Consider the following 21,552-nt stretch of genomic DNA (forward strand, 5'->3'; position numbering starts at 1 on the left):
ATGGACTCTGAAAAACAAACTGAGGGTTCTAGAGGGGAGGGGGGTGGGAGGATGGGTTGGCCTGGTGGTGGGTATTGAGGAGGGCACGTTCTGCATGGAGCACTGGGTGTTGTGCACGAACAATGAATCATGGAACACTTCATCTAGAACTAATGATGTAATGTATGGGGATTAACATAAGAATAAAAAAAAAAAAGATGGTCTTTCATTGGGGTCATAATTTTCCTTTCTCTTGGCTGATTTCTATATTTAAAAATCACTTCTTGGGGTGTGTGGGTGACTTAGTCATTTGAGCTTTGGATCTTGGTTTTGGCTTAAGTCATGGTCTCGGGATTTTGGGGTCTGGCCCAGCATTGGGCTCCATGCTCAGTGTGGGATTCTCTCTCTCCTTCTACCTCTGCCCCTCCCCGTGCTCACGCAGCTCTCTAAAAAATAAACAAACAAATAAAAAATAAATAAAAATCCCTCTCTCTGGTGGTAAAATCTGAATCAAACAGCTGATGAGTAGCTCTGCACTTCTCTATTATTATTATTATTATTATTATTATTATTATTGTTATAGCATCTGCTCTAAACCCTATACTTACTGTTCCTCATTCTCCTTGCTTTGGCTATATCTTGAAAAAAATCATCTTAAATCTTTGTGTTTTTCAAGCCATACTTTATTTTAAACCTGAGATTAATACCCTTTTTTTTCCTGTCGTGTACACCACCACTTTACAAATTTATCCACATTGGCTTGTGTTGCTGTTGCCACTGCTTTTGTCATCATCATGGCCCCTCACACCCGGTTCCCAGAATGCCTCAGTATTGCCCGTTACCTGTCCTCAAGAATCTGAAGCCATGGGGCGCCTGGGTGGCTCAGTTGGTTAAGCGACTGCCTTCAGCTCAGGTCATGATCCTGGAGTCCCGGGATCGAGTCCCACATCGGGCTCCCTGCTCGTCGGGGAGTCTGCTTCTCCCTCTGATCCTCCCCCTCTCATGCTCTCTATCTCATTCTCTCTCTCAAATAAATAAATAAAATCTTTAAAAAAAAATAACAAAAATAACAAAAATAAAAATAAATAAAATAAAAAAAAAAAGAATCTGAAGCCGTTTCACGCAGCTGGGATGTTTCTACCATCATGAACAAGATAACCATGTGGAAGTCTCTAGAATGATGCCATCATAAGTTAAACACTCAACAGTATTTCCACTATCTTGACTTTCTGACTGAGAAAATCTTTTCCTCCTCCTTCTCTTACTAACTTATTGAAATATTTAGGATCCACATTAAGTTATACCCAGGGTTCTATCCATTGTTGGTTTTATTAAAATTATCAAACACAATGGTCACCCTCTTAGGAGATTACTCTCACTTCGGTCTCACCCATCAGCTGTCAGATTTAAATCCATACTAAAAGTTTCTGGTTTTGCTTCCTCCATCTTCTGAGGAGTGCCACAGTTAGAAAGGCAACTTAAAAATGTGTGAAATGTACTTGCTCTGCAGAAAGAAATGCCCAGGTTATGTGGGCAAAGTGAAGTGCCCTATTGACTGCTTATGGATTCTCATCACCAATTTTGAATTTTGATCTAGACCCCTGAATGGTCTGAAGTATCCTCTATTTTAGTTTTCTCTCTCTCTCTTTTTTTTTCTTCTAAATTCTCTTACTCCATGCTTCTGCCCCCTTGTGTGTGGATTTTACTCACTTTTTCCTTCCTGGCATATGGTATAACTCCTCTATGCCTGGAGTTTCTCATTTTGGTGCAGAAAGCTAAAGCCATCTAATAGAACTGCCTCTTTACTTACCATATATACTACATGGATGCAGTTTGGTAGTGAAAAACATATCTCCTATACCTATAAATCCTTTTTCTTCCCAGTACATTAAAAAATTGCAGATCTGCTATAGTTTTCTTGTGGTCCCAGTGTATCCTCAATGTATCCAATCAGTAGAAGTTCAAAATAGTTTATAGGTTTGATGAGTTTTGTCAGCTATCCACTCCAAATTGATTTAAGCTAAATAGGTTCTAAAAATCACAAATTTTAACCTCTATATTAGAAGCAAATCCTGCTAAATTTTCATAGAAAGATTTTTCAAATTATTTAAAAATAAATCTTTGTTAAAAAAATTAAAATAAATATTTGTAAAAAATATTTGTCAGCTAGAGCTCTAAATTTTTGAAGGAATTCCAAAAGCAAGCATATCATATGAATTTTATAGATTAAAGCATATCATTGTAACCCAAAATATTTTTTCTGAATGTATTCTTCATCTCAAAACTTGTTTCTTCTCTATATTTCTAAAGATAATGAAATTTATATAGGAGATAATTTGAGAAAATTTAAAACTGCGTTTTTTTCTTAAACTGCAATTTTTTTTTTAAGATTTAATTTTTTTATTTGACAGAAAGAGCACAAGCAGGGGGAGTGGCAGGCAGAGGGAGAGGGAGAAGCAGACTCTTCCCAGAGCAGGGAGCCCGACATGGGATTCAATCCCAAGACCCTGGGATCATGACCTGTGCGAAAGGCAGACCCTTAACTGACTGAGCCACCTAGGCGCCCCTAAACTTCACATTCTCAAGAGACAGATTAGTGTTCTGATTTGCTTAAATAGTAAACATGCTTGTTACCTGATAAAATGCCTGTGCTTTACTTCTGATTCCTAATGCAGAGGAAGGAAACATCAGATAGGTAATCTTAGAGGGCAGATAAGCCAAAATTCCTCTGTGTTTAACATTAGATGCACAGTATTTACAGAGGACCACAGATTTGCCTATCAGATGTGTTTTACTCAAATTTTCATGGGTTCTTTTTCTTTTTTTAAAGATTTTATTTGTTTGACAGAGATAGCGAGAGCAGGAACACAAGCAGGGGGAGTGGGAGAGGGAGAAGCAGGCTTCCCGCCTAGCAGGAAGCCCGATGCGGGGCTTGATCCCAGGACCCTAGGATCATGACCTGAGCTGAAGGCAGACACTTAACGACTGAGCCACCCAGACGCCCTCATGAGTTCTTTTTCTTAAATTCCCAGTTAGCTGATGGTGTGGGAGCCAAGGTGACATTAGCACATAGCAGAACATTTCCTGCACTCTTGAATAAATAATTAACATCTTTATTTCTGTGGGGAAACATGCTATGGGACATCTTTTCCAAAGAGCAGAATCCTTTATTTTCTCCCCTGCAAACCATGTTGTCAGTCTTCTTATTCTAAATTGGAAAGGGTGATAGTATTTGTTGAGTGAACAAAAGAACTTGACAGACATTTAGAATTGATCATCGTGCAGGTAGGATCATGTTTTCTGCCCTCACTCCCATCCCCACTTCATCTCCATACTCAAAATACTGGGAATTACTGAATTAAAACTGTTTTTCTGATTTGTCACTTATATTTAATTACTTGCCACCATTCACTTCACTGATACACTGAGTGGTTGTGGACCAGAAGAAATCTTGAGAAGGGTTGGAACAATCTAACTTTGAAGAGCTATAGGTTTTTTCCCTGCCACGGGTATTGGTTAGTGACCAGCTTCCTTTGGTCAACATGATACTTTCTATTCCCAACCCTAATAATAATAGCAGTTGAGATTTATTAAATGCTTATTATTTTTCAGACACTTAATTATGCAAACAATTTGCATATGTTAATTCATATAATCCTCTCAGGAGCCCTGTTCTTCTTTGTCTTATTTCTACCTTAAATATGAGGAAAAGGAGACCCAGGGAGGTAAAGAAACTTGCCCTAAGCTGAACAGCTAATAATTGGCAGCATCAGGATTTAAAGCAGGCATTCTGTGTCCTCAGGCTATGGTCCTAATCATACCACTCTTCCTTAAATTTAGCAAGCAAAAACTTTAGCTGTGGCAATTAGATAAGAATATATGCATGGATTAGCATAACTCCTTTATCATTTCTGGGAAAATAACTCAAAATAATGGATTAGTCAGTTATTTTTCTATAAAATAATAATATTAGTAGCAGCTAGAATTTCATTTTCCTCCTTTGGACCAATTACAGTAAAAAATGAATGTAAAAGATTACAAGATTCAGTTGAAACAATGGACATGCTTTCTGTTAATTTTAATTCACAGTTATTGCATATATCTATATTCTTGCGTTCTAATGACAACATAAAATAAAACAATTATCCTTATCTTTAAGGATAATTTGAACAAGGTAATAAATGCATGAATAAGAGGTACATGTACTATGGTAGGGGTCTCGTCTATATCTCCGTGCTGTGCCTAAAATTGGCAATTTAATATTTTGATTTTGTAAAAGCAAAGCATAATTTTCTTTTAGGTCATGAATTCGTGGATAATGCCATCTACATTTACTGTATCTAATACATCTGTTTCAACAATGTCGATGACAACTTAGTACAAATGATTTGGTGTTCCATGCTGCATTGTTTTGTACTTTCTGCCTCGACATATTCTAACCCTGCTTTTCTTAATGTTTTCCATGTCTCAGAGTTGTCATGATGAGGAAGATGATGATGGTGAAGAAGAAGTAAAGAGTTTTGAAGTAAGATGGATCTTTCTAGATTTGTCTTTTCTATTTTGAAACATTGTTTCATAGCTTATAACTGACATTTATGTTTCTTGCTTCATGGCTTATTGCAGCTTATTGTGTCAAGGAACTGCATGTCAGAAGCTGGATGGACAAATCTGAGTCCTAACATTTGCTAAAGTTAAGACCAAGGAACATAGAATAATGAAATAATCCAATAAAACCCATATGTTCAGAATGAGTGTCCCTGAGAACTCTCAGAGAGTGCTTCAAACTGTTCTCATTTCAGTGAATGTCGTGATCTGAAATTTCCAATGGACATTTGAGGAAAATATTTATTGAAGAGCAACATGATATCGAGTTTTTAATTAAACCCTTGGTTGGCTATTTTCTTCTGAAATGAAGAAGTCTTAAAGATCTGGCCTCTTTTGACTTCAGATAGGTCACTCATTCCCTGTACATATGTAGATGGTGGCACACAATGCCCTTTGCTTGCATGAGGCAGGAGTGCATATATTCCTAGGACTGTGTTCTGTTTTATGGTTACTTTCTCAGATGTTCTCAGCTCTTAAATATCCAGAAAATTAGAAATACTGCTCAATGCTAATTAGCCAGAAGGAAAGTAATATTATTTGACCCCATTTGTTTAGATTTTACTTTTGCTTTCTATGAAGAAAAGAGTTGTTGCTAACTACCACTTTTCTCCTTTTTTTTTCTTTTCTCCTTTTTTTTTTTTTTTTTAGAATTTTCAAAAAGAAATGAAGTGGAAAGAAATAGATTACATTATTATTTTTTTTCTATTATGTATCTGGATTTTGAGCTAGAAGTCTGGAAATATATTAGTAACCAGCAGTCAGTCCTTACGACAGTGGTCCTACTGAAAGGTACAGGTTGAGGGGTGGACATAGAGTAGGGCCCCTTCCAGGAGCAATTTGATATGGCATCTCTGCAGCATTGAAATCAGTGTGTAGAAAGTACAAAAGCTAATCTGAGAACAACCCATGACTGTTGCTGAGAAAAAATGCCATAAGATTAATTTCCTATGTGACACTATAATCTTTTCTAATGTATGTGTATCCTATTCTCAAATCCGTCTTTATTGATAAGAAACTGAGGTAAATTAGAATGAGCTCTGAGCAGCAAATAATACTGTGTTTTCTGAAGTGCACACCATTTATGGTCTACCAGTTGTCTTCCGAGCAATTGTTTATTGCTATTTTGCTTCTTGTCCTCATCCTTCCTTAAGGTCACAGGATCCCAACGCAGCAAGGTAAAACTATATATATGTGTGTATTTGTCTGGGTCTGAGTTTCGGTTTCTTGTGACATTTACCTTTGTTAGACCCAACATCTTGGATTCTTTTGTAATAAAAGGTCTTGGTGATCTTTTTACAAGTTTGTAGCTCCCATGTACCCCTTCCTTGACACGGGTTTATTCTTCTTGGAGTTTAAATGACTCATAATTGAAATTTTATCCTACATGTGAACTCTTGGCTGCATGCTGTGCTCAGGTAAAAAGGGGCTAGCCCTTTAGCTGATTAACTTTTAGCTCGGGACCTTTCAGGACCGCATTCTGGCCTCATCCCCTCTTGATGCTTATTTAATACAAGTCTTGTTACTTGAAAAAAGACATGATAAATGGCATCACTGGTGAGATTGGAAAGAAGTCTACTTTCCCATTGTGCTAGTAATCTCTCCAGTTAGTAACTGGAGAGGATGTTCCACGATGTTAATATTGATTTCAGCATTCATTACAGGGAAGAACTTGATGATTATTTCTATCTCTTAATATATTTTGAATAGCTAAGTGCTTGGAACATTTGCTAAAAAACATTTTGATCTAGCATCACAAAATTTTTTCTTTGATAGGAACCCCATTAAGCTTATATTTTATTTTCATGAGACTAATTCATAGGAAAATTGATCAGAACATCCCAGGGGAAAAAAATACCCATAATGGCTTTAGTTGAAAAAAAAAAAAATTGCTGTTAAAATGAATTTAGAATGTCATGAAGAATCTATTTAGAAGAAACAAATGATAATATTTTAACTCACTCTTCTATTTGGAGGAATATATTATTATTACACTATGATCCCTATAAATTTAAAAATTTGAATTCATACAGCTGTCAGATATAGCTCTAGTTGGATGGATATAATAGTTAATGCCTTATAACAGACATAACAATAATATATTCTGGGCTTAAATAGTAGGTAATAATGAGTGTGATACTCAGTTGGTATTTATGCTTTTATCACTAATTATCTCAAGTAGAATTCTTGTGGATTATTGAGGGTCAAAAACATGAAGGTACCTCCTAACAGTAGCCAAAGATTTAATGTCCTAGCACCAAACTTCATGCCCCAAGAGTGTGGATATCTGTGGGATAAGGGTAGATAAAGAAGGTCAGAATCAGAAGGCATTGCTGGTTAAGAAAACCATCTTCCTCTGAAAGAGGAATGCAGTTTCAGGGGAATCTAAAAGAAAATCCAGTTTGGTATATAGGGTCAAATTTGGTGACATTAGAGAAGTTCCCAATTCAGAAAAGAAGTCTAGGAATGGTTAGTAGAATCTGCTTTTAGCGTATAGAATGCAGGCCAGAGTGAAGACAAGAAATCAGGTGAGGATATGGAGCCTGACCTGAGAGAACAGGCTACCTGCCCTGGATTTAGGATGATGGGCAAGACATTCACACAGTGGTGAAGCCTGGCAATTAGTCACATAACTGTCCCCCATGAAACAGGATTTTAAAGTTTCTTATGATTGCTACTTATGAACATAACACCATAGACAATATTGGGGAATTTGTACTTCTTAACCAGATATTTTACTGAATTTCCATGTGATTTGGGACTATAACTTACTGTGTATGCCTAATTTGTATAGCATGCTACTTTTCACAAAATATGTCCTCTGTGAGTAAGCAATAGAAACTCTTACCAAGTTGAGAAACAGAGATGTGCAGGTGCTCGCTCACCTATGAAGATATTCTTGTCTGAGGTTGACTCTGTGATACCAACAAAACCACTAACAATTTGACCAGACAACTGGATTATTACTTTCTCTTTATAAATTTAGTAACATACCAGACTTTTTAGTTGAGGTTTCTGGTTGTTTAATATCATTTAGAGATAGTCTCATAGTGGAATTTTCATCTAAGTTATAATAAATCTGAGAGGTTATCTGGCAATTTCAAGAACTCTTAAATTATGTTAAATAAATTTGGGAATAACAGTTTGTGATAATTGAATTTTATTCCCATAACTGACTGATTATTAATAGTTGCTGTACTTTCCAGTTAAATTCTTTATCTGTAAGTATTCAATGAAAATATGAAGAAGGAAGTAGGCATTTTTAAAAAGGGGCATTATAATTTCCAAGAGGAAAGAAACAAAGCTTAAGAAACATGAAACATGGGAAATGGGGACTAAAATGCTTAAAATATTTGCCAGCTCTTTTCTTATTCTATCACATCTATGTTTTACTGGTAGGATTCTGTTAAAACTTGCAAAGAGATTTAACTTGATAATTTTAATTCCCTACTTCATCGAAATAATATAGGTAAATATTCTCTACAACTGTTTATTTAAAAACTTTATTGCTTATTTAGTTAAGTATATATAACCTTTTTAGATTTGGGACTACTTCAATACTAAAACTACAAAAAGGACTGTTAAATCTTATAAAGGCAAGGAATAACTGAAAGGGAAGAAATATCTTAGCAGTGACTCAAAATGTCCATTAGTACAGTTGAGTGCATTGTTTAGCTGTGAATTTTTATAAGCCAAAGCAAATAATAATAATGACAACAACAAATTAATAATGTTGCAAGTCAAAGCAAGTCTGAGCACCATGGATTTTTCTCACCTAGATTCACAAAGAGATTTGGTACCAGAACAAACCCCATTTTTAAACTTTGATTTTGCAAAATACACACAAATGTTCCCCATACGGTTGCTTCTTCCCTAATGCCATTCTCTAAAATCTGAGTGTGTGGCATTAAATGCTAATTCAACGGAAGCATTTCTGTGGACTATTAAGGTACTATAATATAGATTTATTACTTAATAAAGACTGAAATTAATGAACGTGGAGCTTAAATAAGCCAGAGGGATGGAGCATTGACTTGCCTTCTAGACCATTTTTCTCAAATATTAGGCAAATTGCATCATCCTTTGGCAAATGCCCAATTTCTAATTCACAGATGAATTCTCTGCTGAGTCCCTGAGGTTCTGTTATTCTGTACTGTTGATTAAAGAGAATAACTTGTGTCTTAAATACTAAATACGCCTATGGCAGAGTTGACATTCTGTAATAAAAGACTTAAGAGACTAACTTATATTCTCTCCCAGATGGGCCTCAGTCATAACTAAAATGACATCATACCTGCTAAAGTATTCAGACCAATACCCAGCCCGTATTCCAAAATATGCACCACTAAGTGTGGAAGAATCAATTTAGGCCCTGATGTCTTAAGGTCTGATGTTATATAGCTCTACCCAATGACAAAATCACCTTTGTCTGGCCCCTCCAGTGGTCTAATTTTGAATAGAATTCCATTCCTTGGCAATCCTGCAAGAATAAATTGGCTACAAGATGTACCCTCTCCAATAGCTATATAATTTGATCTTTGAATGGGTTTATTTAGTTCTGTTCATGGGAACAAAGCAATTTAAATAAGAAGGGCGCCCTGAATCTTACCTAAGACAACACTCATATACATAAAAAAATCAAAGATACAGCTATGGATATAGAACATTGAAACATTGGTTCCTTTTATCAGGTAAACTTAAGAGTTACTTAGTTTCTACTACAGAAGCACTGTGGTATCCAAACTAGGGACTAAAGTGTTGAGTTGCTTGTTGTACTATTGAATGGTAGAGGGGAAGGGAGAAGGAATTTTGATGGCCACTGTTCTCATGCCTCTTGCTGTAACCTGCTAACTGCATTGTTATATACTGAAATTATCATCCTTAAGTAAAACCCTCATGCCTTAGCCCAGATTTCTTAGAAAACAGAGCAAAGAGATCCTGTGCTAACACTTTATTGGGATTGGGGGGGGGGGGAGGGTTGATATAATCCCAGGGGAGTAAGAGTTAGGAGAAAAAGAGAGCAGATTATCTAAGGAAGGAGGCAGCGCAAATACAAGGTAGTGGGTTCTTGAGCTGACGGTGCCTATTCAACATAGTATCAGACGGCCCTAGAAAAACTGTTATGTATGCATCTTGGAACAGTGCCTCCTGGGAAAGAAGGATGAGCACTGGTTTTTTCCCACCTCCTGTCTTTTATTGGTCACAGGGACTTAGTTTCTTCACACTTCCTGATGTTAAGCAGATTTTCCACACACACCCGCCTGGGAAAGCTAAAGCCAGCTTGGGTCCAACCTATCGAGAGTTCAGGCACGGCAGTCTCTCTGTATATGGAACCTCCTTAGTGGGTGGTAGAAGTGGTAGGAGCCAGTTTTTATAACCACACTCTGAGAAGCAAGGCAAGTTGCCAAGTCTTGGAGAGAAAGGGGGTATAAGTGTGTGATGAAGTACTGGTCCTGGCATGAGGAAAATTCCCAGAAAGCACAGTCCTCTCTATTGTGTATGGTAACTCAAGCATATCGAGTATGTGGACCCAAATAGCAAACTGTATAGAACATATACTTAAACATATAGTTGTGCATTTTTGATGCACACAAGTTTGACATAGTGTGCTATTATTTAAAAATAATCCCAGTTGATAATAATTAATCCCATAATGCTTGACTGCATTATGTAGAGCAGATGGGATATAGCAGAATCATTCAGAGCATAGATATTTGAACAAACCACCTGCCTTTGAATCCCAACTCCACCACCTACCTGTGTGATCTCAAGCCTCAATTTTCCTATCTATAAAATGGGGCTAATTATAGTATCTATTTCATGGGATTGTGGTAAGGATTAAATTAGTTAATACATATAATACACTCAGAACATTGGCTTTATTCTGGCATTACTGTTATTATGCCTTTTTTTTTAAAAAAAAGATTTTATTTATTTATTTGACAGAGAGAGCCAGAGAGCACAAGTGGGGGGAATGGCAGAGGGAGAGGGAGAAGCAGGCTCTGCACTGAGCAGGGAGCATGATGCGGGGCTCGATCCCAGGACCCTGGGATCATGACCTGAGCCGAAGGCAGATGCTTAACCATCTGAGCCACCCAGGCGCCCCTGTTATTATGACTTTTAATCAATTTTACCTTCCTACTAAAATCAAGCCAGGGAAGCCCTTAGAAAAACTTTCACAGGATGGTGAACACAGAACTACACAGGACAGGAGACCTAGGATCTCACGCAGGTGCCCACCAGGTGACCTTGAGTGGGTCACATTTAAATTACTCTGTGCCTCAGCTTTTTCTGCTTTGAACTAAAAGCTTTAAACTAGATGTTTTCAGGGGTCATACCCACCTTTAAAAGTGTCTGATTTGCTTTTCATGAGTAAGTTCTTTTCATTTTTCAGGGCCAATTTCATAATGCTCCTAAATGCATGAATATTAATAGAAGCATGCAAATTTTTGGTATTTTTTTTCTTCTAGTCTTTCGTGGAGGAGTGAAAAAGAAAATAAACTTGATGTTATTTAGACTAGTAATGTCACAATAAAAATGCTTTATAGACACTAGCCTAGTGTCTGTACATATATATGTATCTCTACCTTTTCCTAGTTTGGTGTTTAAAGTATCACACAATTATACATGACACAGGTAGATATAGAAGGAGAAAGTATAGAGGTATGAGAGGGGTTCAAGGACACCAAGTGGAGCCTTCCAAGAATGAGGTTAGTCCAGAAACCAGTGCCTTAGATTCTTGCTAATTAGCAGGAGTTTGTTAGCACTTACAGATCCCAAGCTTTCTAGGAGTGAGCATCAAGTCACAGAAATTTCACAGTTTACTGTATCAGTGGAATAAACACAGTCTTCTTGTTTGGGAGAAACAAAAATTCCCGAGGATCTCTGTGAGGAGGACAACATGTCATATAATCTGCAGCAATTCAATAGAGGTAATAATTTGAGAATTTATACAATAAAGTTCAGATGTCCAGGTGACATCTGAGGATGGCTGAGCATAGGATAAGTACCAGGAGTCTAGAAGAATGAAGGGACTATGTTTCCTTAAGACAGTCTCCAGAAAAATCCCTCTCTCAGCTGAATAGGTAACATTTGGCAGGGAATTAGAGACTGCATCGAGTACTTACAGAGTTCACGCAGCTGTTTCTCAAGGGTTGATCTGGGGTAGGACCAGTAACCATGTGTGAAAACTTAGAATTATAAACACTAAAATTTAAGCTAGAACTGAGAGAACTCAAAATCCAAATAATGACTTGCCATGATCTGCTCTATGGTAAAATTTATTCTAACTTCTCTTTTTCCCGCAAATTATCCCAACATTCTGGCACCTTCATGATCCAGCCGTACCTTCGTATTAGTAGAGCTCATCAAATCACCTTATTGTTCTTCTTTCTTTTGTCAGGCTATGTTAGTAGAACTACATAGCATTTTCTTTCTGTATTCAAGGCAGTATTCGGTACTTTTAAGGCTTAAACAAACAAATAGGTAAATGAAGCCTGTTCTAAATCAATTTTGTGCTCAGAACAAACCCCATTCCCTCTAATGATAACTCAGTCTAACCTTGCTAATTTGATACCTTCTGATTTTATAGTGGCTCATTCTTCTCCTCCTACTTTATAGTTTGTTTGTGAAGCTTTTTGTGATGTAATACAAATTTTGTCAACAGGACCCTGAAATGGAAAATTATTTCAATGCAGCTAGGTTTTATTGTTTTAGCAGAGTGCTAATTAGTCTAAATATGCTGAATCCAAGGGAAACAATATTTTAACAAGGGTGGAAGTATAAATGATGAAGAAGTAACCCATAGTCACACTACACAGCACATCTAAACTCTAGAGCCTCCAACACATTAACTGGACTACATTTTTCTGCTTTAGAATTTTTGTCCTCTCTGATTGTCTATTAGTAAAACTTCAGCATTTAAACAAAGTTTGCTTTGTGTAAAAACATTTCTTTCTTTCTTTTTGTTTTTTGTGTTTTGGTTTTATTTGCTGTTGTTGTTAAAGAGAGAACATTAGAAATTATGCCCATCCTATTGAAAAATAGAACTCTGGAAGATTATTATACTCTTCAGTATTCAGCAACAAAGACAATGGGTAATAAAGGTACAGACAGTAAATTAATTGAGCTAAAAAAAAACACAGTTTGAGAATTATTGTTTGCATATGTATGATTCTCGACCTCTTTGACCATGTACCAAAAGCAAACTAGAGTTTCTCATTTTACTAGCCTTGTAGCTCTTCAAATGAAAAGATAACATTTGTCATTTCAGATTATAGATACTACATGATACCACATTATTTAGTTCCGTTACTCATTCATCACATTTTCTTGAACACCTATTATGTGCAGGGAACTTTACTGGATATGTTCACTTGTATTGTGGTTAAAACAAGCAAACAAAACCTCTGGAGACCCTGTCCTCATGGCACTTACTTGTAGGAAACTCCATATACATTCATTTAATTTTTTAAAAAATTTAAAATTGATAAATTTGAGGGACCATCCATTTTTAAACAAAGTTAGAATCTTAAGTGTTTTCCTAGCACTGCAAGTCAATTCTTTATGAATGTGGCCAACCTACAGTATCAGAAACTAGAATGCCAAACAAAATTAATGAAATGGACAATACAACTCTTATCTATATTTTTGTTTTCCCTTAGTGTGGGTTGGCCTGTTTGTGTCGTAAACCAAACTATTACTACCATTTCACTGCCGTTCACTTTTGTCCTCATAGTTATCCAATTGAATCTCCTGTATTTCCATCTTTTTTTTCTTATAATGTTGAGATTCAACATCACCTTGTAGGTTATGACTACATTTAAGATGCCAAATCAGAAGAATATTTAATGTTGACTTATTGCAAAATTATGGGAAAGATTTTTAAAAAGAGTTCAGCTGCTAGAGATTTCTGTTCACTTACAGGTAGCTTCCACGTGCAGGTGAAGAGAAAAACATTGTAAAAACCTTTTCAGCAGTTGCTGAAGGCTTGGAAACTTGAAGGAAAAAAAGCAAGCCGACTGGACTCACGCAGTGTTAGGCACAGACCGAGCTGTGATGCACAAACCACCCAGAATGCCCACATCACTGAGGAGGGTCCATCAGAAACAGGGTACAAGTTTTGCTGTCAAAAGGCTGCTCTCCTTTAAAATATCGTTCATCTCCATCGTAGGGATAAACTATTTTCTCCATCAAGGAGCAAGGGGCAGTTGTAATTTTTTTTTTATTTCAGTATTTTTCTCATATAAGACAAATTTTAGAAGAACTGAATGGATTTTTTTTCTTCAGGCCTTCTACTCCCTTCCCCGCCCCCCACATCAAATGCTAAAAGCGTGGCACCCTGGGAAAAAATGAAAGAATATTAGCACCTTTATTACCAACTTCAGTCATACTAAAAGCAATCATGATGTAGAATACTTCCCATTCAATGTCTGCAATTTGATCATAGGTCTGATTTATTACCACCACTGACCTTGAAGAGACTCATAACAATCTTATTAGGAAAACAGCTAATAATTCCTAGTTGCTCTTGGTGATCAGAACTTTTTGCCTAAGAGAAAATTGAAATTATGGAGCTCCTCCCCCCACCCCAACCTTTTTTGTAACCTTAGAATCATTGAAAGACTGAACTTCAAGTAGAGGTATAATGTTTATTTAAGACCCTTTGGCAGTTTAGGCGGAATCTGGGATGGGGCAGGAACCCTACTTTAAAAAGATGCTTTAAAAAGGTCCTTTCAAGTTGCTATTTCCCCAAGTAAAATACTTTAAAAATATCTACCTTCCGTTTTCTCAGAAAAGCTAATCTGCAGTAAATTTGAAATTAAAGAATTTTCTTTCTTTCCACATAATCCATCATTTTATCATCTGAAAACTTTCTGGTTAAGCTTTCAAGGTTTTATTTTATTATGCTGTGATAAAATCTCCAACGGTGAGATTGAATTACATGCCCAGAAGCACTTCTCAAAGGACAAAGTACCAGAAGGAAATAATATTAAATATCTTCTGAAGAGAAAGCTTCCAACTCAGTATGACAAAGAAGAAACTCAACCAAGAGTTTGACCTGATCCCTCTTTATGAAGTATGGGTTTCCTGCTTCTAGATGAGTGTATCTTTTTTAGCTTGATATTTTTTTCATATGAATCTCATCATCTCCCCTGAAGTATTTATTATTATTGAAATTTAGATGCTGTGTGAGAAAAATGAGGGTGCTCTTTGCCCAGGGAGTTTATTTTTTAAAGAAGGCAATTTGATATCCTGCCTATCTCTTGATCCTCCTGACACTGATCCATCAGGCGTGATTTCCATTACTGAAGAGGATAGTGGGGTCTAGAATGTACTGTACAAGTTCTAGCAGATCTTTGAGGTGGTCCACCTACTTTTGGAGCACAAACAGCAAAGGGTTTTGTGGTTTGTTTGTTTGTTTTACTCAAGAATATATGGCATGCTGCCATCTTGCATCTTCTTTGGGTTTCCTGATGACTATCTTCATATGTTCTATTGAGTCAATAGAAGAATCAGTCTTTCTAATTCCCTTGCCTCTTTAGTTGATGAAAGTGATAGGGTGGTTCCTTAGCCAATAATTTCTTATCACTGTCTTACTGAAAATGTCTTCCACAAAAGGAACTGGTTACGCTGGGAAGCAGAAGTGCAAAGTTCTTACATAGCTCTGGCAATGGGAGGAAAGTGAAAGATTGTTGGGTCTAAAAGGAGGGATCAAATGTTGCTGACCAATTTTAAACCACACCTGAAGAGCAGGCGAAAGGGTCTTCTTTCAGTTTTTCTGAAACTGTGTTGTAATGACAATATGGTTTTGTGTGTCTGTGTGGTTTTGTTTTCGTTTTGTTCTTGACTCCGCAGGAAGAGGTTTAAACATGAAGGCAAACCTTTTAGATGTTAGCATGGCTACATATAAAGCAAAGCTGCCTTTTTTTTTTTTTTTTCTTTTCTTTTCTCTGCTTCCATTTAGACCTATCACATAATTTAAGAAAAAAATAAAACTTTAACCACAGGAGCTCTAACTATAGTGTGAAAAAAAAAAAAACCCTGATCAATTTTGTTTTCGCAGCACGATATTATCAAAGATTTAAGAAACAAATTTGCCAGCCTCGGCGAGAACTCTCTGGTAACAGCATAAATGTCTGTGTTGGTTGCTTTTGATTTGAAGGTTTCTTTTTTCATTTGTTTGAGCCCATTTCTTCCCCCGCCCTTTTAGTTTACTTTCTTTTTCATATTCTGTAACTAGCAAGCCTTCATTTTTTAAACCTCTTCCATCTTCCTGTGTCTATTTTCCGTACTTTGGATGGAAAGTTTATGGCAGCAAAACTGTCACTCTGGCTACTTCTGCTGCAGCTCTTTCTGCTCTTAGGTCATATATGTTTTGGCCGTTGTGTTATGGACATGATACTAATTGACTGTTTCATGTCCCATTGACTAAGCTTCTCTACCACGCCATTTGATGGACTTGCTGTCCCAGGGCTCTATGCAACTTTCATTTTGCAACTTATACTGCTTAGTTCCGTCTCAATTCTCCAGCGAACTGGATAGCTTAAGTGAATTATCCTACCAGTCTTGAACTTGCTGTGCCTTTATATTTTACTTGTTTTTCTTCTTTATGTTTTTTTCTTCTTTATGGTAGTTTAAGTGGAAAAGAACAAACCCCAGCCATTTGCACTAGCGCACCATGCGGTATCGTTGTTACCACCAGAGAATACAAAATATAAAGGCACACTGCTTCTTTTATTCTTGGGGGGTGACTGGGGAGATGTGTATCATGAGTCCGCTACTTAGTTGAAGCCTCCCTTTTTATTCATATCAGCTTTCAACTTTGCTTAAACTCCAACACGTCTCAGTGAATGTTTTTCTGTCATTCGGTGATAACTTGCAACTCGAGCCATTTGCTGAGCAGTATCAAGTTACGGCCACGGCATGGGAGATGATTGAAAACGTAACAAACTGATGCACAAATGTATAATTCAGAAAGTGCAAGTTTCAGTGACGAAGTATAGTACTTCAAAACTGTGATACGGGCTTTGGACTGATCAAACAATTACAATTGAGAAAATCCATCCTGATAAGCCAGTACCAAAAGTATATCAAGAAAAATACAAAGGGGCAAAACCGAGAGTCGAATATTGTTAACATCTGTTGAATAACATTGTTGGTGTTGAAATGGTCCATAATGTTGTCATAGAGCCCATACATGAAGAGATGACTAAAAATACGGTTTATAGAAAGCTGCTATGCTTAATGACAGCCACAACATAAATGGTTGGGATTTGTGTTCAGGAAAAAGAAATGGAAAAGCAAAAGCTTCTGTACCAACAAGCCAGGCTCCATGACCGCGGGGCAGCTGAGATGGTGCTGCAGACCATCAGTGCCAGCAAAGGTGAGGCTCGCTGCTCCCCTCAGACTTCTTTATGCCCTAGGAGCACCCTTATTTAAATTCTGCTGATTTAGTCGGTCCCTGAATTTCTTGTTCACCACGAGGTCAGGTGACTTCAGAAAAGCAGGCTCTCATTAACCCAGTCCAACACTGGGTTTTTTTCAGTCCTACTAAAATGTTTATTTCTGTTCATTAAGTTTTGGAAATTCTATCATGACACAAGCCTAACAAACCATATAAATTAGGGATGGGCAAACGTTTTCTTTGAGAGGCGAGATAATAAAACGTTTTTGGCTTTGCTGGCCTCGAACTCTGCCATAGTAACAGGGAAGCAGCTAGAGACAATACGTAAACAAACTGTGTGGCTGAGTTCCAATAAAACTTTATTTACAAAAACGTATGACAGGCTGGACTTGACCCTTTAGTCCATAGTTTGCTGACCCTTGATGTAAAAGTTTAGACTTTTTAAGTGAGCCCTTCATAACAATTAAAATACTATTGTATTTTTCAGTGCCAGCCAAGATAATTTTTCTTACATTAGTAATATCTTCTTTGTAGAAACATTTTTACTATAATTTGTAATGGAGTGGAGAAATAACAGTTATGCATTCTGTTATTAAGCACCCCTTTCCCAGATTCCTAAGATATTTCTATCTCTATTATTGTTTCTTTTTCTGTTTTTTTTCTATATTCCATTTCTAAGGTAAGTAGAGGTGAATAACATAAAAATAAAATATACTCAATGATAGACAACTGGTTGGATTTAAAATTTTGTCATTATTGGGCACCTGGCTAGCTTAGTCAGAAGAGCATGTAACTCTTGATCTCAGCCCCATGTTGGGTGTAGAGATTACTAAAAAAAAATAATGATGTATTGTATGGTGACTAACATAACATAATAAAATTTAAAAAAATAAAAAAATAAACTTAAAATTTTGTCATTATTATTTGAATGACTTAAAATTGTGACCAGTCATCCTAATAAAGCAATACTATAAACATAGTAAGATAAAAGTTGAAATGAAATGATAAATGATAGAAGTTGTTCAAACATAATATGGAGAGAAGAGGGGAGAGTAATTTTCCTTGAAATCTTAAGTAGCTCTTATTCATTTCAAGTATTATTTTAATATTCATGATTAATTTTGAATCTTTATAGTTTTAGGTGTCAGTATTTCAAAATCAATTGTTTCTTTTTTTTAATTTTTTAAAGATTTTGTTAGAGAATGCGCATGCAAGCAAGAGGGAGGGGTAGAGGGAGAGGGAGAGAAAGAATCTGAAGCAGACTCTACCGAGCATGGAGCCCCATCTCACAACCCTGAGATCACGATCTGAGCTGAAATCAAGAGTTGGATGCTCAACCAACTGAGCCACCCAGGCGCCCCCACCTTTTTTTTTTTTAATGTCCCCATACAGTTTCCATTCCTGAATACATCAGACAGAATTTAGTAAAAACATTGATGGGAAAATATGCATTATTATCCTTGAAATGTTTTTGGTACATAAGTCAGTCTGTCCATTGTTAGGCAGATTTGTAGGGGAGTGATAATTTTAAAAGTGTACGTTTTGAGACAGAAATGGTTAATGTAGTAGGTGAAGTGATACAAGGAATGCTATTTTTTGTATTTTTTCAGGTGATACTGGACCAATGGTAGCTGCAACTTTGAAACTTGGAATTGCTATCTTAAATGGTGGCAACTCCACAGTACAGCAGGTAATGTCTTTAAGCCAACCCCATAAAGTGCTCTTCAAACAGATGGACCATATCGTCATCCCATTGAACTGTTCTAGTCATCCTAGAAGAACTATTAGTTGTAAAATTTTTCATTTTCTGTGTAAAAAAAAAATGCATTTATTTGATGGCCATTTCCTACCAGGATTCAAACATCTAGGTCACACCCTGCCATGTGGGGCACTAAAACGCTCTTGAGAAGTCTGAAGTCCAATCAGATGGTGTCATCATGTGAAATTTGCATTTCATGTGAATAAATCAGCATGAAATGGTTTGTTTTAATAGTGGAGAAAAGTAAATATTCTTATCTCAGGAGCCTAGTTTGGCAACATGTTTTATAGTGTTATACCATCTCTCTCATGTTTTTCTGTATCGGCTTCTGTAATGAGAAAGGACAGTTTATGAACATGGAACTGATAACCGTTGTTTCTTGGGTAAGTTTTGGCAACGCAGGGAAAGGGCTCCCCTACCAGGAAGGGCAGGGTAAGAAGGGAAGGCTAATGAAAATCTTAGGATATTTGACTTCAGGTTGCTGTGAGCCCTAGAAACACGACAGTGGGACAAAGCCCTGAATATGTTCCCAGAAGAACTTTGATTCTAAGAAAAGCAGAGAAAATTTGAAGGTTGCCTTCGGGTTGGTGAAGATTTGGACTAGGTTAAGTTAGCAACCCAGAGTAGCTGAAAAATTCGTCTTTACATTTTTCTCAAATTGCGTGCCTCTTTTTCTGCAAATACAATTGTGACATTTTCAGGCTGGAGGAGTGTATTGGTCTAATCTAAGCCAGGGTGCCTAACTTTTTCTTTTTAATGCCTCTGACAGTTTAGTGAAGCATCTGGACTCCTCTTGGTGTCATGTTTTTAAATTGCAAAGTGAGATCGCACAGGTTTACACAAGAAACCACACCTAGTGAAATGTGGTTATTCAATATTATAAACAGGTTTTTGATAAAGTAATTTGTGTTCCTTTATGAACTCGTTAAATAAAAGATCTAGTACTTGATCTAATTATTGAGAAGAAATGATTAGTCTAAACATTTTTAAATCACTTCAACAATGACTGTGATATGAAGATCTCTGATATTTCTGTTGGTGACGATATCAGGGTCTGTGTTTGTTGCTTATATTAATAGTTGAAAGAAATGCTAAATTTCCATTAGAACTTAGTGAAAATAATGATGTCTTTTTTCCCTATCCAATTTACAGCTGTCCTTTTTTGATTTCCATAGCAAATGACTACATGACTTAAATTTAAAAAAAAAGGAAAACTGAAGAAAGCTTATCTACTCTCTATAATATTTAGCACCAAATAATTTCCCTTTATGTTTTACTTCAAAAGTCCTTAATTATATAGCATATAGATTCAGAAATCCTTGGAGCTGAAAGGAGCCATGAGAGATCATGTAATATACATACTTGTCTATACAGGCTTTTCTTTTTTCTGTAAACCTTCAGATACATATTCTACCACCTCCCTTTAACTCTGAGCCATATTCCTTGTGTTTTAAATTTCCAGTGATTAATAAGTGCTTCATGTTTTATTAGACCAGTAACTTATCACACTCCCCCCAAAATGGCCAGGTGTTTGTGTGTATCTCGGTGTGTACTTACTTGTATGTATGTGTATATGCATGTGAGGTGTATATATGTAATACACACACATACACACACGTGTGTGTGCATGCACGCGCAGACACCCAGCCTTTACATATTTAGTAACTTACCTTTCACTTAAATTTCTGGAAACCAAATTGCTACCAAAATGTTGACCCTTTTAGCTCAATCCTATTTAGCACTGATAATAGGAATTATTCACCTCTATTCAAGATTCGGAGAAGAGCAGTATCTTTATTTTCTTCAAGCCTTTGGTGTGTCTTCTATCATTTTATCATCTTGTGGGTACTTCTTGTTTGAAACTTCCAACACATCTGTTCCACATTCAAAGCAGCTGTTTCACTGTAATATATAATAATAAGCTAAGAAGGTAGAGCCGTGCATTGCTCTCGCATTTTTTACTTTTGTGTTTAATCAAAATATTGACCACAGAATCTGGACATTGTTCTGACAACAGAGAAGAAAAATTTAATAGTCAATGATTCCTACCATTCCTTGGGTTTAGAGATCATGATAATAGAAACTAAATTTCTATCTATAACATTAGCATATGGTAGTCAACACTACCCTCATTTAAGGACCTCACTTTTGTATGGAAATCTGTGACTAGCATCTTGGTGGACCTTTGTCCCAGTAGGCTTGAACTAAAAAATCTGAATCTTCAAATACTTAAAGAGTGACTAGAAGAGTTAAGAGTAGTATTTTTCCCCGGATATTCATGGTGCTTATGATGTTTATGTAAAGCAACTCCCTTGTTCTGAGCCACTTTTATTGACATTGAAATATACAACCATCCTGCCTTGACATGCTCATCACTGTTTCATGGTAAAGTTACGGTCATATTTGTATGCACTGAGTGTTTTTTCATCTTTATCCCAGCATAGAAAGCATATTTTAGTTGTTTCTTATTTAACAAAAAATGAGATTTGTGTTCAGTAGCCCTGTGGTTTATATATTTACTATAGAAAATGCTTGACTACCTCAAGGAGAAAAAGGATGTGGGCTTCTTTCAGAGTCTGGCTGGTCTGATGCAGTCATGTAGGTAAGCACACACCTCCCTTGTTTTGGTTCTTCTACTCAGTGGATTGTATCTTTCAAAGTTTTTGTTTTACATCGCTGACACCAATGATACAGAGAATATTTTTTAATGATTAAGTACACGTTAAAGTGGGACAGTAGAGGATGTCTTATTTTCTATCTTGTTGTTAGCTGTTAGTAATGTCTTAATTATTAACGTACTCACTGT

At 36.5% G+C, this 21,552-nt stretch overlaps 1 protein-coding gene across 1 annotated transcript in view; it reads left to right on the plus strand.

The window, feature by feature from the left end:
* The window catches only part of RYR2 (ryanodine receptor 2), a 652,366-nt gene that overhangs the window by 564,695 nt on the left and 66,119 nt on the right, over positions 1 to 21,552 (plus strand). The window contains exons 80-84 of the mRNA XM_081824340.1: positions 4,451 to 4,504; positions 5,736 to 5,759; positions 16,867 to 16,966; positions 18,598 to 18,677; positions 21,272 to 21,348. Coding sequence (XP_081680466.1) covers positions 4,451 to 4,504; positions 5,736 to 5,759; positions 16,867 to 16,966; positions 18,598 to 18,677; positions 21,272 to 21,348 — 335 coding nt within the window. The remainder of the gene's footprint in view (positions 1 to 4,450; positions 4,505 to 5,735; positions 5,760 to 16,866; positions 16,967 to 18,597; positions 18,678 to 21,271; positions 21,349 to 21,552) is intronic.

The sequence above is a fragment of the Leptonychotes weddellii genome, chromosome 6 (genome assembly GCF_054177405.1).
Source record: "Leptonychotes weddellii isolate Sample4059 chromosome 6, ASM5417740v2, whole genome shotgun sequence".
NCBI lineage: Eukaryota > Metazoa > Chordata > Mammalia > Carnivora > Phocidae > Leptonychotes > Leptonychotes weddellii.